The following is an 18,257-nucleotide window of genomic DNA, read 5'->3' on the forward strand; positions in this document are numbered from 1 at the left end:
ATTTCAGGGCCCAATCATCCATATTTTACGGAAATACCGACAAGCTCACAGTCCTCTGCACGGCTTCCACCCATATTTTGTACAAACCCTCAAGTTCATGGCCCACAATATTCTAAAATACCGAAGAATTTGAGGGCATGCAAATCGTGATTTGGCCAGCGTTGGCAATTTCTGACCGATTTACTGGTCTGCACCCCTCTCTATCTTATCTGATGACAATGGACAAGGGTGACCAGACATCGCCGGCTGATCGGTATTTTCTTCTTTCAAAACGTGTCTCGACAACTGGCTAACCCGTGTGACCCAATGCTTGACCCCGATCGCTGCACTTTACGAAATGTAGCCACAGTAGTGACCAATCAATCATCCATATGGACCAATATTACCAGTGGCGTAAATCTGTGCCGGCGAGTTGGGGGGGGGGATGGGGAATGCAAAATCCAAAAATTGCCCGGCCGTGGAAATTCGAAGGGGGGGGGGGGGCCGGGGCGGACACCTCATTACACTAGGGGCGCTCTTCAGGATTATACATGTAGATGTATCATATCAATATGTATACTCGCCCTCACATCAAAACGGCGCATTTTAAAAGCTTTTGTACTTCGTTTCTCCACTTTTCAGTGCTATTGAATACATTTTTGTTGTTGGGATGTTCGAAAAATGCCTCGAAATCCGCATTTTTTTTTCTTCTCATCGCGAAAAAGTGTGTGTGTGGGTGTGTGTGTGTGGGGGGGGGGGGTGATTGAATAGCCCATCCCCCTGGTCAAAAAGTGTAAGGGGAAATATACCCCCATCCCCCCCCGGGATTTACGCCCCTGAATATTACTAGTGCACCGCCGTTTTCCCACAGTGAACGTATGCGAGATTTGACCTCAGTGAGGTCATGTTGTGCATCTCTCTATGACCGATGACATCATACGCATAAGGTCAATACAGTGTGTACATTTGTGTGCACGGATATTAAAAACACACACACAAAGAAACAAACAAACCACCAACAAACAAAAAGAGGTTCAAACAAACAAAAGGTTCTCTTACTTGACTAGAGCATCTCTGTGGGGCTACGGTCTTAGATCCATGGAGGAATCCCAGGGGTTCTTTTAGAGCATCCTGGCCCACACGAGGGTTGTCCATTTTCGATAATTTAGTATTCAATGAATTTAATAGTCAAAACTACGTTTGACCAAATATTGGGATATTTGAAAACTATAGTAGCTGTAATTACATACCCTACCGGTAGTTTACACATAGAGCGAGCTGATCGATACGGAGTATTTTGCACTGATTATTTTATGTCTGTTAAAAGGGCTTTAACCTGCTAAAAGGATGTGAACAATGAACCGCCGTCGACAAAAAAAGTGGCACCTGACAAAGTGCCGCAAATTTACGAAAAAATAACATCACAGTCGTGTGTGAACGTACTTATTTTTTTAAATTTTTTTTTTTAATATTTGGTTGGTGATTGAATATCCGAGTATTCAGTATATTTGGGACTGCCCTACTGCACTGATTGCATAGGGTTCTGCATCTGGGGTCGGAGGGGGTTCTCAGGACATCCAGACCCGCTCTGCACTGAACATCCTGGGGGTCTCTTACCCCAGCCCATACCAAGTGGGGATCTGCATCCTAGCCCACACTGCACTGATTGCATAAGGGTTCTATTAGAGCATCCCAGGGGGTTCTCACCGAGCATCCCAGCAACATTGCACTTATTGGATTGGGGTCTCTTAAAGCACCCCAGATCCTCTCAAAGCACCAAGCCACTTACTGCACTGATTGTGTAGTAGTTCTCTTAGAGCACCTCAACGGTTATCTTAGGGCACCTAAACGGTTCTCTTCTTAGAGCATCCCAGCCCATACAATAGATCAACCCCCATGCAATCAGAGCGCTAGCTGTGTGGCTGCAGGATGCTCTAAGAGTAAGAGAACCCCTATGCAATTAGGGGAGTGTGAGACGGGATACTTAAGAACCATTGGGATGCTCTAAGAGAACTTGAGCCTAGGATGCTCTTGGATTTTTACAAATAATGAAATTATTACTTTACTGATTTCACATATTGTGCAGTTTTTATTTCTATTCGGAAATAAAATGGTACTTTGATATGTAAAACCACATTGATTGAATCTTAACAATCATTTCTTTTAACATTAAAGTATTCATGGGCACATTAATGTATCCATTAAACTAGTTTCTATTTTGTCCAAAAAACGGAGCACGTGCTAGTCTTGCTTCATAACATTCGATCATTGACTTCTTCTTTTTTCCGTAATAAATCAATTTGCAATCTTTTCCACTTCTATTTTTTTTTTATTTCAGTAAAAAACATTTAAGATTTAGCTTACCTACACGAGACAAACCTAACTTTCGAATATGTCATTATTTGTATTTTTTAATTTCAAATAAAGCAAAAGAAAAGAAAAGATAAGTTGCTGCTGCTATATATCTTGAATAGAATTTAAAACTAACATTGCTCTAATAAAACAGCTTTATAAATGTAAGGATAAGCGAGAGCTAAATACTACACTTCTAAGTAGTAACAACTAACTCATAATCATAGAAATGTCAATCTCTGTCTCAAAATATTTCAGAATTTTGCATTCATAAATGTATAAACATGATACGCAAAAATTTAAAAGTAACTAAAGAATGTCTTTTAAGAGTTGAGTTAACCAAACTACTGTTGCAAGATATAGTCTTATACTTCCAGTTATCCTAGATCAGCGTTTTGTAATTTCTCGAGTGAATACACTGCAACTTTGTGTGTGTATCTACGTGTGTAAAGTTGGGAAAAGGTTGCACATACGCCATGTGGAGTGGCTATGTATTTGGGGGTAGGTTCTGTGAAGCGCCACATTACTTTCAAATCAATATTATCCCTTTATTTTTCGTTCTTGTCGACCAACCCTTTTTAGAAATCCACTTACACAATAATTTGTACGTTGTATCCAGTTTTGTGGCCCCTGTACTTACAAGTCTTTGAATTTGTATTTATGAGACATTTTGGATGAAAATAAACTTCGCTCTATTTTGAAACGGAATGGAGGGGTCATTTTTTTTCTCAAAATGACAGGGCTTCTTTTAAGGAAGCTTTTGGGGTACAGGGGTGTACAATGGACACTGAGACATTTTTTTTGCTGGAAATTGGAGATAAAAATGGAGAGGTAGACACACCTGTATGGTGTCAATAAGAAAGTGAAAGAGGGGAACTAATATTCAATTTGATGTATATCTTGAGCAATTTGTATTTTCCCCGATTTTTTTAAGTGGGGTTATTTATCCTTGGTGCCTATTGGAATTTATTCACTGCATTCTGAAGCGGCAGTCCGATTCGTCCAATCTAAATCACTGTGGTAACGACACAGATAATGAGCAAGCAGAGAGTGTCATACCCGACATTGACCAGGTAGGTGGACCAGCCTTTGCCCTCGAAGGCATTGTGGGGAATTTGAAGCAGGGCGCCCGCTGCCGACACGCGCAGGGCAAAGTGGACGGCCTCCTCGACGGTCACCACTCCAAAGAAGGGCCTGGCCGAAAAAGAAAAATAATAGAACGAAAGCTTGAAAAGGATCGCCTAAACAAGACTCGACCAATATAGCTCCATGATTCGACAGGTTCAGACTTCCCGCGAATGTGAACTATGCGAGGCCAATTCGACGCCACAAAACACTTCGCTGTGATTTCGCCGCCATGTGTTCGACGTTTGCGAAAAACTGCACAATGTGTGACACCTTTACTATGTAAGAAAGGAACATTTTTTATAATGTCTTTGGTATAGCGTTGGTTGGTTATTTTGTATTTTGAAAAAATCTCATGATACGTTTGGAAATATTAATAACTATTCTTTTCTTTTTTTTGGAACGTTGACCTTCCGTAGTTTGCAAACCCGTGATTGGTAAAAAGTGCCAACCCAAGGTTTACATTCACATTGCATTGACGTTTACATACGTGCCTTTGGAATGCTCCTTGGGTGTCCGCGGCCAGACTTTTTACGTGCGTAAACAACGAAATCCAGTTAAGGGGAAAAAAAACTCCGTTTCTCAAAATGTGTGGCAGACTCTGAGCCTAACCTTCAACAGGTTTTTTTTTGTTATGCACCCTTTACAATACCTAAGTTTGCCGAGTCATTTTCTTGCACCAAATGGAAAAAAAAACCAAGAATGCACAAAACGCAAATGCTCCTTAGTCTTTAAGTATAGGTTTTCCCGGCTATTATATAAAACATGTTTCATTCATTAATTCACCTACTAATTTCGTTCGAGAAGACTTTCACACGCTTTTAATAAAACCAATTTAGTCATTTACCATTCAATTTCAAAGTTTGGTCACTTTTTTTATAGTCACCGGGTCGAGCACATTTACAGATCATTACAGATCAAATTCGTCTAAGCTGTTGCCGAATGGTTCAGAGATCGAATACGTCTCATATAATTCACTTAGATGAATTTGATTTCTGAATGACAAGGTTTGGTGTACAGACGAGACGAAATCGACTACTCTGGGACGAAAACGTGTGCTCATTGTTTGAATTTGCTGGAACTGAATTTGAAATTGTCTGACAAAAGACGAAATTAAACATTGGAAGTGCACTAAATCGATGTTGCTGGACGAATTTGAATGTAAGAACCGGTGAATTCGAATGATAACCGTTTTGAAATAGCCGGGAAAACCTATATTAACATCGTATCATTTTTCATCTCAACTGCTCAATTTTAATATGAGAAAATTAAAACTCGATAGCATAAAAGACGTGAAGTTCGTCAGGTAATCGTTCGGTCGATATTCATAATGATAACAATAATAATAGCAGGCTCGTATTTATCATAGCGCTTTTATCTAAGATCAAAGCGCTTTACAATATTATTACCCCTGATCATTGGGCCAATGAAACATTCCAAATACAACCTCAGCTCCCTGGGCGCAATTCGGCGCAAGGCAGCTAGAATCAATCACAATAACCATCTCTGCCCTCACAGGTACCCATTCACTCCTGGGTGGAGAGAAGCAATGAGTGACAAAGGCACCTTGCCCAGGCGCACACGCACCAAACCCCAGACTGGAATCGAAGCCACAACCTGCAGAATTACCCGCAGACCATGAGTTTAATGGCCCAGACCACGAGGCCACGGCACTCAACAATATTATTTTTAACTAGCAAGGGGAGGAACATATGGAGCTAGCTCTGTATCAATTAAACCATTGTTATGACGTCACACTATTGTTAAAAGTGTGGATTCGGATCTACGAATCTCTTACACTGATCATACAAAGTGTGGATTCAGAACGACGAATCTTTAGTAAAGTGTGGATTCGGAATTACGAATCCACACTTTGAACACGTCGGACAATTGTTCTCCATAATGAGCCTGAATAGGACCGTCTGCGTGAAAATTTGTTTTCCGAAAATTACCAACGCATCTTCACTGTCACATTCGCCGCCGTCACTGCAAAAACTACTTTTAGTCAGAAAGAAATCGTCGTCTGAAATATCCATTTTGTCGTAAGGAGCCTATATACACACAAAATGGCTTGGTTGTATGGGTGTGGCGATACACATGCTAAACACGCCATGGAAAAATGTTGCAACCTGACGCCACTTCCGCGCTTGTGTTCGAAGTCTATGGAGAGTCATTTCAAGTATTTCCTAACAAAATTTGAAACATTTCTCAGTCCCAGATTCATGTCTTATCATCATTTTTGCAACGAATGACCTTCATTGAGATGATATATGAAGAAAAAAGTGGCGTCAGGTTGCAACATTCTTCCCAATACTTCTGTTGACGCAATGGTTTAAGTCGAAGAATACACTCGCAAGTGTGGATTCTTAATTTACGGATTCACTCGGCGATTCGCGCCTCGTGAATTCTTAAATTACGAATCCACACTTTCTCGTGTATTCTCCTTAACTGAACGAAAAAAACTCATACCTGAGTGTGGAAGACATGAAAGCCGACAGGGCGAACATAGCCAGCGCGGCTAGAATGAACGGAGTGCTGTCCGTGTCCTTGAAGTCCTCGTATTTCTTGCCAAGTCCTCGCATCCATGGCCCACTGAGGACGTTGAACCACACCGCCCCCAAGGCTTGGGTGGCGATGGTACCGACTATAACTGAAGCTATGGTCATGCTGGATAGTCTCCTAAATTTAAGAGTGGGAGTATAATAATTACAATCACTTTATAGTTATCTATCAGTGTCATCGAGTCCCCCTCCCTGATATTTAAGTATGGGCCAACTAGACTTATAAGTGGTATTGTGCGGTAAACTAATACTCAACTTTTTTCTCTCCTAACGAATTTTGCTTCAATTGATATGTTTCATGTTAATTAAAAAACTACGTTTTTCGATTTTCGACGCCTGCAACCCTCTAGGAAAAGCTTCTTTTTTGGGGGGGGTGCTTTTGCGCTTCCAAGGGACACATAGATGATCCTCCTGAAATGTTGTCGGGCCGCAATAACTCGGATTTGTTTCGCTCGATGTCTGATGCAAACTGAACAACATTTTGTTCAAGTTTACATTTGAAAATGGCACTCTATCGCTGGAGAGTGTGTTGACTATGGGTGTAGGCCTTCTCTGGTCGAATTGACGCAATATTGAATGTCTGAACTGGAATTTTTGCTTTATGTAAATAACTGTAATTATGTCAGAGCAGTAATTTATTGGTCCCAGCTTTGCAGTACGTGTGATTGACACCTCTGCCGTCAATGCCTATGTTTCCTAGACCGTAGGCCTACATGGAAACAATGTGGGCCAACGTGGAAAATCTGGTAAGAGAGTAAATCCTATATTCTGATCTCGGCACGTTTTATCCATCTTTGGAGCGATAAGTAAATTGAAGCTGGAGTACGGGCCTACATTTTTTTAGACTGAACAGAACAGGCGTGACATGAACATAGACACTTACTCGAGTTTCAGCAATCATGCACGCATATAGCGCCTCCAAGTGTCGGATGGTTTCCTCCCCCCCCCCCCTCCTCACTTCATTTACCAGGCCCCTCGGTTCGGTGCACGCAATTAGTGCAGAGAGAGGCTTTCGAGTACCTCAAAGCTGCTACTGCATCAGCATACCCTATGTCATGTCTATGGTTGGGGAGGCTAATGCCCTACCACATTCCGATGGCTTATACTTTATAGTTTATTAATTTACTAACAATGGAAGCAAAAGAAGCTTTACTCATTGCCTATCCCTGCAATGCAAAAGCATTGCCCCTACAACCGCTTTCTGACGCGTAAGGTTCTTAAGCCAGGGCCTTTTCGATGCCGAGTATTTATAGGGCCTATATAAACGCGCATGACATTATATAGCAGACACTGTACAACTGCCTACACCAACACCCGTTCACAGGGCCTCACCGTCTCTCCCCCCCCCCCCTTCAACCTTAAACCAAACCCAACGCTTGAATAAGTAAGTAAACATGTCCTTAAACCAGAAAATGTCCACATGTAAACCTACCTTACACTTTGCAGGTCTTACGAAGTATAGGTGCTAGGGATGAGTTCGGCAGGCGAACGATCGGCAGATCCACTGGTGGTAGGTCTGGAGTGCACGCTGGTCCGTGGGTTTGGCCTACATCTATGGCCAACACAGGCAACAGCGTGCTTATAACTTTAAGCGCAGTGTATAGGTCAAACTATTTTGGGAACCATACCTCCGAATAAAGAGATTATTTACAGTGGGGAATTTCAATTCATAAAAGCAGCGGCGGTGCTTTGTGTGCAAGGCCCAGGGCACGCTGAACTTTGCTGTCAGTGCCAGCTAGTCTGGCTATACGAGTCCTTTTTATCGTCATTTGACCCCGTTTCATAGTGGGTTAGTTTGTGAATCTCACGATGACTCGAGATTATGTATACAAGGATTCACAAACCAGATTCGTAATTCGCTCCCCTTACCGACATTCAGCAGAAAATCCCGCGCTTACGGTTGGTAAGCTCATGGGTAAGCAAAGGATTTTGGCTCGTGAGAATGCATTCTGCTTGAAAGAATTCTGTGCTAAAAAACTTTCCTTTTTTGCCAGCACTTTAAAGTTTGAGCACATAAATATGGTGACCGTAAGTGCAGAACGTATATTAAGCATAGAAGATGGAGCTGTTATCATGATGACCACTCAGGCATTGTGACAGATAGTGATAAATAGGATATGGCTGCATGCAGAAATTATGTTCATAATAGATACACGCTATCATAATAAAAGTAGGTTATTCCAATATACACGTCCTCCTTTTAGAGCCGAACTGTTTCTGTTGTGGGGCCATCGCTGAGTTTTTCTCTTTTTTTGTCTCAAATGCATTTTTGCCGGGCCCTATAAAGGGCAGCCCATTGACATCGCCAGACGCCATGTTGGAATTATAGGACCATGAACAGGTCTATATCAGCATCTGAAGGCACGCCCCAGGCAGGGCATGCCCTCACTCTGCCCCCCCCCCCCCCCTCAGGTGACCGTTTGACAGAATTTTTCGGGGAAAAAATGAGTTTGACAGAAAATTTATAACGATTTTTTAGCAGATTTCTAGCAGAATTCCTTAAAATGGGTGATTTGACATAAAATTATGGCAGATTTGAAAAATGTAGCTGATAGTTTTGAAAAAGCTTCAATGTGAGGTTCCCTGACGTGTATTAGCACACAGTAAGTACCTTTGACCATTGCAAGCCAGGCTAGACACGTGCAGTTTTTTTTTATTCTTTAAAAAGTTGTTAAGAAGTCACTTTTGCCGGGGGGGGGGGGGGGGGGCAGTGGCGGTGGCGGGGGGGGGGGGGGAGGTACACATGGAAGCTGTCTGCAACCGCTCATCCCAAAATCATTAATTTTGCCTCCCCCAATGTTTGATCCTCAGAAAGAAAAACGAACACAGCATACAACGCTTTCTTAAGAATTGCAAGCCATAGTAAGGTTTGACGCTTTGGAAGAATCCTTGGTTTCACTTACAGAAATAAACATTAGTAATATTTCGTTGTAAGACACCAATGACAACATTTCTGAAATGAACACACGAAAACAACCAACTCGCATATTTTTTTTCTAAAAAGTACTGTATTAAAAAGATGACATACCCAAATGAGTTGTCCTCATTGATATAACGATGATGATGATGACAATGATTCATAATAATGATAATAATAATGATAGTAATTTTGTAATAACGATATTCTTGGCACCACGTATATTTACAAAAGAATATTCACGAGTAAGTCTGTAACAGCAGAGTTAGGTCACGTGGCTTCCCGTCATGCATTGCCAGAACTCCAACTCAATGTACCGAAAGTAAAGATTTTTAAGACCATTTTTTCCCTCACAGAGCGTGGTGGTCGATTTTTTTTTTACATCTTAGACCGTAGACTTTGTATTTCTGGTTATGAGGGGGTAAGAAAAGGGTGCAAGAAAATGTTTGGACAATAATAAGAAAGAAAAAAATACAACAAAAAAATGACATGGAACAGTGCGTTCCCTGACTGCTGACTATTATTATTACATGGTCGACAAGTCCAGGCACCACTCTGTTTTAGTCAGACACGAATATTTCACTAAAACGGTGAACAAACTGTTTCATTTCCCTCTGCGACAACAAATATGTAAAATATTTTACACCAGAATTTTTAAGGGAATTCTTCTTATACGGTGCTTCTTTATTTACTTCTGTCTCGCCTGAAATTATTTCTTGGTTTTAAGTGTGTCTCGCAATGCATGACGGGATTTTTTTTAACAGTCCTCCACCTAACGGAAAACGTAAACATGAAATACCAGGTATCATAATATCAATAAAACTGAAAATAATGATTCACTTACAGATAATTATACTTCAAAATAATCGTAACACCGCCGCGAATGAAACACGCCTTTCGCATTGTCACACAGCTATTCATTCAATTGAATGAAATAAAAATTATCTATGCATGGATACAGAACAACGCGAGTCACGTGATGGACACAAGTTTCACTGGTACAATGCACTTACTTTGCATGTGTGGTGCATATATCATATAGACACAGGGCGTGCGGGAGCTTGTTTTGGGTTGCCAGCGATAAACTGCAAACACTTCTGAATATATTCAAACGTAAATTTCTCTGTAGTTATGATTCAATTTCTCGAAAGTTTTGTTTTAATTTAGTTGATGTCAAACATAAGGGTACACAGGGTGAGTCCAAAAAGCGGAACCCAAACCTCAAAAAAAAATATATTTCATATTAAGAAAATATGTAGCACCAAAAATAATAATGACTGGAAAGCCAATTTCTTAAAAAAAAAATACTTAAATTGCTCAATCCGTTCAAACTGTATCACCATTTAAACACAATAACCCTAAAACCTCTTCCGTCCAAAAATGCGATTTCAAGAATCGTCGTCACAATTGTCTTCAAACATCACCAGCGATTAAACCTCAGTTGAAAAGTAAAAAAAAAAATCAACAAAGTCCTTTTGAAGGCCCGTCTTTTGACAAATAAAGTGGATTTTATAAATCATATCGTTTGCCTAAGCAGGGTTGTTTTGTACTACAGTTGACAGTTGTTGAAGCAAGTATTCTGTGTCATTTTCTTTGTTGTTCCAAACAGTAAATTGCTTTTTTGACGAAACAGGTTTTAGGGTCAATGCGTTTAAATGGTGATATTCTTTGAAAGGATTGAGCAATTTCAGTAATTTTCATGTAAAAGTAGTTTTTTAAATTGGCTTTCCAGTCATTATATTTGGTGCTACATATTTTTTAAAAATGAAATATACTTTTGGGGGTTTGGGTTCCGCTTTTTTCTTTTTTCTTTTTACTCACCCTGTATATGGCTTACTGGCCTTTTCAAACAGCCACATTTTCTCAATGTGCCTATGTCTGTTAAAGTATTCTCTTAAACAGTAGGCCCTATTTCAAAACAAATATCGCGTTTTTAAATATAGGACTGTATGCTCGTACCACAAAACCTGCAAAAAGTTGCCGATGTTATGGTAGGAGAACCAAAATAAAGATATTCTTACTGATAATAGAGTATCCAAATAAAAACGTAAACAATTATGTTTGAATACCCTGGGAATATGCCAACGAAATTGAAGTTAAAAACAAGAACCATATACTGGAATAGGACCGACTATATAAAACATTGATTTTATATGTGCAACAAATTTCTTTTCATTTTATTTTTGTTCCTCCAAAATTTAGCTAAAAACAATTTTGTGACATGGTCCAAACCATGAACAGTAGACTGTAAGATGATTTTTTTGAAAATGCAAACTGTGTATAACTTCAACCAGCAAGATTATAAAATGAAGGCACATATATATCATACAAGTCCATTATATAAATATGTATGTACACTTGATATATGTACATATACATACATAGATATATATAGCAAAGAAAATAAGGAGTTAAGATTTTATACATTTTTGGTATATACATATAATTATGCTTATATACATATACGTGACATTCGACAACTATAGTAATGTAGTAAAAGCAAGGAGACTATTTCAGCCGGAACACCTACTGTACAGGGGGCAACATTAGTTTGATAAAAAAAAAACATTTCGCATAAATTTTGAGACTGCCTTCGCTGTACTCGACATTTGTTTAGAAAAAAAAAGTCACTCACGTTTTGTTTTAGCCCAGCATTCACATTATGGCCATACATATTTGCAACTTGTTTTGATATCAAAATTAAAGCAGATGAGGAAATCGCCTTTCAAGAGACCAAAGTGAAAGCTGATGATTTAAAATACGAAATCTCCGCCGTGTCGTGCAATTGATTCGACTCTTTCGATGTGGAAAGCAAGTCTTAATTATACATGAATATTGGTTAAACCGACTAAATCTGAATTAAAACATTGCAGTTCCCATATGGTAGCGAACGTGTGTTGGCATATTTTTGTTTATCCATAGATAGTTGACCTTACAAAAGAAAGCAAGGTACATCACTGTAAAAAAAAAAACAAGCGATCCGGTTCATTTTGGAAATAATTCTTCTCAAGAAAGGGCAAAACTAACATTCCGAAAAGTAAAAGAGAACGGTTAAAAATAAAACTATCACTAATTCTGCAACAGATAAAAATACAACATCCCGTTACAACCTTAAAATGGGTGACACAACAAACGCTGGTTTTAAAATAATAACAGTTATTTACACAGGGGCATAAAACAAGAATACACACAATTATAATCCACACATTCTGAAGCAAAACAAAAAGAAGTGCAGTTGTTACAACTACGCGTGTTCCAGCTAAAGAAATTAAATGTACGCATATTATTCTCAGTTTTTGCAGCTGACTTGTTAATACGCAAACGTGAGTTTGTTCCGTTGATACTAATGTTACCTTTCAAACCACTGGAGAAATCAAAAAGCGGCGAAATTAAGGGAGAGAAAAAAATACATTTACAAACGAGGAATGTGCTACTTTTTCCCCAGCGTATTTCACAGTTTATGTGGTTTATTTAGTCAGTCTTGTCTGTCCCGTAGTTTGTGCTGGTGTGTATGCGTATTTTGTCGGTGAAGTGTCGTATTCTCTCTTCGTTAGCAGTCTGTTATTATGCGTGTCGGTTCAGTCTGTCGGTCAGTCAGTTTGTCTGTATATGCGTCCGATTGTCTTCTCTGACAGGACCGTTTGGCATTTCTATCGCAAGTTCAGTTTTACAGTACTGACACGTCGACTGTTCGTTGTCGTAAGGTTGTCCGGCGTATTCGTTACATGTTATTAGAGTCAAAACAAACGTCTGCCAGCCCACCACACAAAAATGCCGTCCTTTTCGTTACATAAGAACAGTCATTGAAGAAAGACAATTCAGTCGTTATATAAAGCATACAAAACTGCACGTTTCCCTTTTGAGAAACTGTCGTAAAATGCTGAGCGATATTTCATACGCCTTTTCGACAACAACAAATCTGAAAAATTTTGTTCGGTTTTCTCCACCCGTAAAACGAATACACAATATCGGCATGTATACCAACACCCACAATCCACTGTACATTATCAACATCATTTTTTTTGTACAATACTTTTTTTTTTATATTATTGTTTAAAACATGTGCATAGGTTTGAACTTTTCTTTCAAGAGAACAAAGAATTTAAACAATGGAAGATGCAAATGCTATACAGCCTCTATATTAATAATTGAATGATGATTATTTCATAACAAGATCCAGAAATGTTTACATGCCAGTACAGGTTAAAGTTAATATCATTTTTAATTTCAAGTCTTTGGTTAGTAAAGAGAACGACTAATTGAAACGCGAAATTGAAATATCGAATAGAAGATAAGTGCGCCCTCTATAACTTGACGAAATTCCATCGGTTCAGTAACCACGTCAATGAAATTCGCTCACAGTATTCAGTCATTAAAAAGAAAGTTTTAAAAAGTGTGACAATTAAAATTCGTCTTTTTCTGTTATTCTTAGTTGCTGATCATAAAAACGGGCAAGTCTTCCGAAAAAAATATATGATTTTTTTTTAATAGTTTGGTTACAACGTTTATATTTCAAGAAACATTTCAAAAGTTGTCGAATATTATCATGAAATCTCCCGCCCAATTGTATACCATTACTCACGAGGGCTGTGCCGCGCTGTGAGGTAAACAGAAACAATGTGTTGGCAATAACAGTTGCCCACTCGTTTTGAAAAAATATTATTCCGTGTACTTCACGCGGTGCACAAAGGTAACGCATTGCAGAGTAGCGTAACGACGTATAGATGGTTTGCACTGCGTCCACATTTGAGGTGTGTCCTTTTGTTCAAAAGGGATATACGTATATGAGTAGACCCCGTGTGTATGCGCATTGGTAATGGATTGGATTAACAACAGAACACAACTCAAAGATGGCTGTTGAGTCAATCTCTAGTTGTCAGTAAATCCATAAAAATGTCGAAGGCAATGTGCGTGCGAAAACACTTGCAAATAATGGCCACGCAACAAGTTACACAAGTTCACTGAGCAGTGTAGTGAACGAACAATGAACACCTATCAAGAGAAACCCGTACAAATGGTAAATCATTGGTACAAAACCAGATGTTTTCTAGTTTTATCAGTTCATTGTAGACCTGCGCAACTCAACGGAAACCGTGTTACCAAAACGTCCACAAAGGAAGTAGCATAAAGTCAAATGGACCTCTTATACGACGCAAGTAGGGCGCCAGACTAGTCGGCAATATACCACGCATGCGCACAAGACACACAAGCATTGGGCGCGTTCGAGTAGCTTAACGTGCAAGTAAAATTTAAACGTAACTGTTATTGCGCGTAAGTAAAACGTACACGCGAGCGTTCAACTAGCCATCACGTGATACTCGTGTCTGCCCCGGTGTCAACCAACGCTGCCCCAGTTCGCGAGTGGGTCTCTGGTGGCAGCCGGGGTGTAATGGCGTAACCGGACGATTTCGTGGCTAGCTAGAAATAAGATGGCGGGAGCTTGAATACTTAGTCATTACTATGGAGAGATTTATGACACACATATTCGCACTTATTAACGATGTTCAATTGGATAGACATTTTTTTGATAATTCAGAGCATATCCGACATATCCAATTCCAGCAATTATTGATCTGGTTGCAATGATTAACCAGTGGCGCAGACGACAGTATGCGTGGTGTGTTTACATTTTTAAGTCCCGCTGCGCAACAAACTTTGACCTTAATTTTCCCAGAATGCTAGGCGAATACACCGCAGTGTTCGATTACCCTGGTTTCGTGGCTTCACCGAGTGTAAACCCCGTGTATACACCGGGAATTTACTCGAACGCACCCAGTATTTGCATCCAGCAAGGAATCACCAGTGGCCGCATTCCCGTGATTTGTCAGAAGGACCAAGTCACGTGTGTGACATTATCCAATACGTTTGTTCTTTAATGTGGTGCGATGGTTCACAGAGGGGTACGGTATCCTGACTTTTTGTTGTTGAAATAATGTTTAAAGCTATAGTCCATCATTTGCAGCCATCCGAAAAGTAACTGTCGTAATTATTGTTGAAAAACAAACTTGGATGAAAGATAGTAAGGGAACTAAACTCCCTGTGAAATTTTTCTTTCCGGAAGCTGTCATTTTGAAGTAATCAACGAAAGAAGGCATTTCCAACGGTGATTCTTAAGAAGCACCGTAGGAAAATTTAAATTAGTAGTTCGTTTTGTTATTCAGCGCAGCGCGCACAAGTATTGTACAGCTGAAGCTTAGCTGAAACTTCATCAGATTAGTTGCTCAGTATCCTTCATTAGATTTTGAACTCTTTTGTTGCTTCAAACGAACAAAATGCACAAATTACAAATGATGGACTGTAGCTTTAAGCCTATGTGTTATTTATGTCAGTGTTGCGCATGCGTCCAAGACAATAGATCGGTGTGCTGCCACCCAGAGGCCAATCTTACCTTAATAAGCATCCATCATGGATTCCATTATAATCGGGGAGAACGCTTTTAACCACACAATATTCAATTATTCTTTCCAAAAGAAAATAAACACGTTAAAAACCCATAACCCTACCAAAAATGTTTGATTTCTATTCATTTACAAGATGTCGTTATCACTGTCGTTACTTGGGCATTTTCTTCCCTAAGTTTACTGTGGACACTTCTTATCTTCAATGTGTCCTATGGATGAAGGGCACCTGAAGCAACTAGCAGTTGGCATTAGGGATTCTACTGTTGCTGACGTCAGGGCTACTATATGCCCGTGACCTTTCGACCTCCCGATCGTGATCCCGCCTTAAGGTGGACTCTTCGAAGGACGCCGAGGTTCCCTGCGCCGGGAAAGAGCGCAGTCGCAAGGACTTGTGTGGCTCGGCCGGTGACGACCCGGAGTCTGGAGTAACCTCCAGAACAAACGGGTTGCCCAAGCTATGCGGATATGGAGGCGGACTCTCCTCAACATTTTTCTGCAGCTGCAAAGTTTGCCTTCTCTGCAGCGGCTTTTCTTTTTGCTGTGGCTGCTGTTGAACCGGCTGTGGCTGCTGTTGCACCGGCTGTGGTTGCGGTTGAACCGGCTGTGGTTGCTGTTGTAGCTGTTGCTGCTGTTGTTGTTGCAGAAGCAAGAACTGTTGTTGCGACTGCAGAATCTGCTGTTTAGCGTTTTCAAGGAATGAGTTCAGGACCTGCGGGAGGTCCTCCAGGGTTGTCTGTAAGCGTTCTAGTTTTTGTTCCAGACTCGAAACCCTCTCGTCGATACCCGACCGCGTAGCATGCATGTCAGAAACCATCTCGAACATGATGTTCTGCGTCTGTTAGGAGAATAAAGAACAACACACGGAAAGGCAAGGAGTTAGTCAAAGTCGACACAACTTGGGCAGATCCCCCCAGCAGTGTTGTTTTAACGGGGTTCAATGAGCTTGCGCTCTACGGTCAAGAGCCGGTTTCAAAATGCCAGTGTGAATGATTGTTTCTGTAAGAACTGAACTCGACGGGGAATAGGCGAACTCTCCGCAGATCAAGTATCACGCTGGCAGAATGAAACTTCGCCTTTTCTATCCGGTAGAATCAACTTCAGATCGAGTCTGCAAACACGACAAGCGTATTTTTGTTTTCGCTTGGGCAAACAGTTTTTTTAACGGATCCAAACCATTGGACAATGGACACAATCTGAAGTTGCTCTCCCGAGTCTTGCAAAGCAGACAATCTTGATAAATAAATATAGTTCGAGCACAACTCTCTGGTGAGCCGTACTGCACTTTCAATGGCTCCTTGAAAAGTTGCGATCTTTTGAGTTCTGATTTGACCGCACGATATTTATATTTAAGTGCAGTCCATTAAAGAATAGTCCATGGGCCAGACCAGATGTTGGTACCACCTGAGGTGGCAAAACTTTGATGGACTTCATTTCTTTGCTTTTATAAAAATATATGATGGCCATTCGCAATGAGTAGCTTAAATCTTTTTGATGCAGTTACTCCTTTTAACGTAAACCCTATGGGTATCAAAGGGCGGGGCCAGAACACCCCCTAAAATGATACTTGTTATAATTACTTCCGAATGCTTCGGCTGATCGGCAAGAAATTCGGTGATCTCTCCAAAATTCTACCAGGGGTCAATTATGTAGGATGCCCATTGTTACCGTGGCAAACAGTTCGGCAATTACACAACTTTGTCATTTTTTTGGTGTTTAACCATGCATGAATATGTGCATTTTTATTTATAGAACCCAACGTTTTCTTTACCCAGGCCTATCATGTGCTTACTTGAGACAACAATTCATGACCATCCGATTAACCACAATGCATGCTGGGAATCAAATATGGCCGACTGAGAGGAATGGTGGTGCCATGACATCCAGAGACAGTTCTCCAGTAGTCAAGACAGAATGGGCCTTGCATAAATGGTGGAAATTGGATCTGTTACCACTGCCAATATACCCAAGTTTGTAGGTTGGGCGGGGTTATACCTTAGAAAATAGCAGGAACTCATTTTCGTGCATTCATCAGTTGCTGTGTATTTGATTGTGAGTTAATTGGAACTCACCATACCAAGGGAAAATAAAGCTTTTCTCTAAATCACCCTGATAATATTTTGGAAATTGTTATTCTAACAAACATTTTAAATAACAGAGTTGTATAATAACCATAGAGCTATATTAACTGAACTGGTTGATCAGCCGAATCGTTCAGGAGTAATTGCAATAAGTTTCATTTTGTGGGGGGTTGTGGCCCCGCCACCTGATACCCATAGGGTTATAACGTTAAAAGGGATCTGGACATTCAAGGGGTGATAACCAATAATAAGCTACCACACTGAAAAAGGCTATCATATCAAAATGTAAAATAGAGATGTACAGCAATAAAAAAAAAATTAAAAAAGCAGTTAGATTTTGCCACCTCGGGCGACACCAATTGGTGAGTTTTGGGTTACTGGCCCATGGACTTATACAGCTTTTGAAGAAATCTGCTCGATACTTGGGTGGAATCGTCAGTCTAACAATGAAAACGATTCCATCAACAAGCTTAAAATTGAAGTACAAAGTAAAACAATGGAACAGAAAAAGTATGAGCAGTCTAAATGCTAACAGTAGGCCTACTGAGAAATGACAACCCAAAACCTGGCGTCAGAGATGTGCAGGGTACTTCATTTGTATGACAAGGATGATTAAAGTCTTGTTAAATAAAACAAACTGAATACGATACACATGCATAAGAGATTGAATTTACTGTCGGTGCATGCAGAAAAAGGAGATTAAAAAGGGTTAATTGAAATCAACGCATTCATTAATACATGTTACGTCCAGAGATATCATAAATTACACTCAAAAACAACATCTGCGAAATTTTAATCATAAGAATTTTTTAGAATATGGTACAACGAGGACGAATTAGAAAGG

The 18,257-nt window shown here is 40.1% G+C and overlaps 2 protein-coding genes across 3 annotated transcripts in view; both read right to left on the reverse strand.

Moving 5' to 3' along the window:
* Positions 1-3,019: 3,019 nt before the first annotated feature.
* LOC119744335 lies at positions 3,020-7,749 on the reverse strand. The gene is made up of 3 exons (XM_038220208.1): positions 7,450-7,749; positions 5,926-6,135; positions 3,020-3,525 (listed from the first exon to the last, which is right to left on the reverse strand). The coding sequence occupies exons 2-3, from the start codon at positions 6,120-6,122 to the stop codon at positions 3,339-3,341; spliced, it is 384 nt and encodes a 127-aa protein (XP_038076136.1). The 5' UTR covers positions 6,123-6,135; positions 7,450-7,749; the 3' UTR covers positions 3,020-3,338.
* A 7,478-nt stretch (positions 7,750-15,227) lies between these two features.
* The window catches only part of LOC119744920 (small conductance calcium-activated potassium channel protein 2-like), an 89,876-nt gene continuing 86,846 nt past the window's right edge, over positions 15,228-18,257 (reverse strand). For both annotated transcript variants that reach the window (XM_038221121.1, XM_038221119.1), the window contains one exon: positions 15,228-16,170. In XM_038221121.1, coding sequence (XP_038077049.1) covers positions 15,571-16,170 — 600 coding nt within the window. In that variant the 3' untranslated portion in view covers positions 15,228-15,570. The remainder of the gene's footprint in view (positions 16,171-18,257) is intronic.

The sequence above is a fragment of the Patiria miniata genome, unplaced genomic scaffold (assembly GCF_015706575.1).
Source record: "Patiria miniata isolate m_02_andy unplaced genomic scaffold, ASM1570657v1 HiC_scaffold_7, whole genome shotgun sequence".
NCBI classification, from domain to species: domain Eukaryota; kingdom Metazoa; phylum Echinodermata; class Asteroidea; order Valvatida; family Asterinidae; genus Patiria; species Patiria miniata.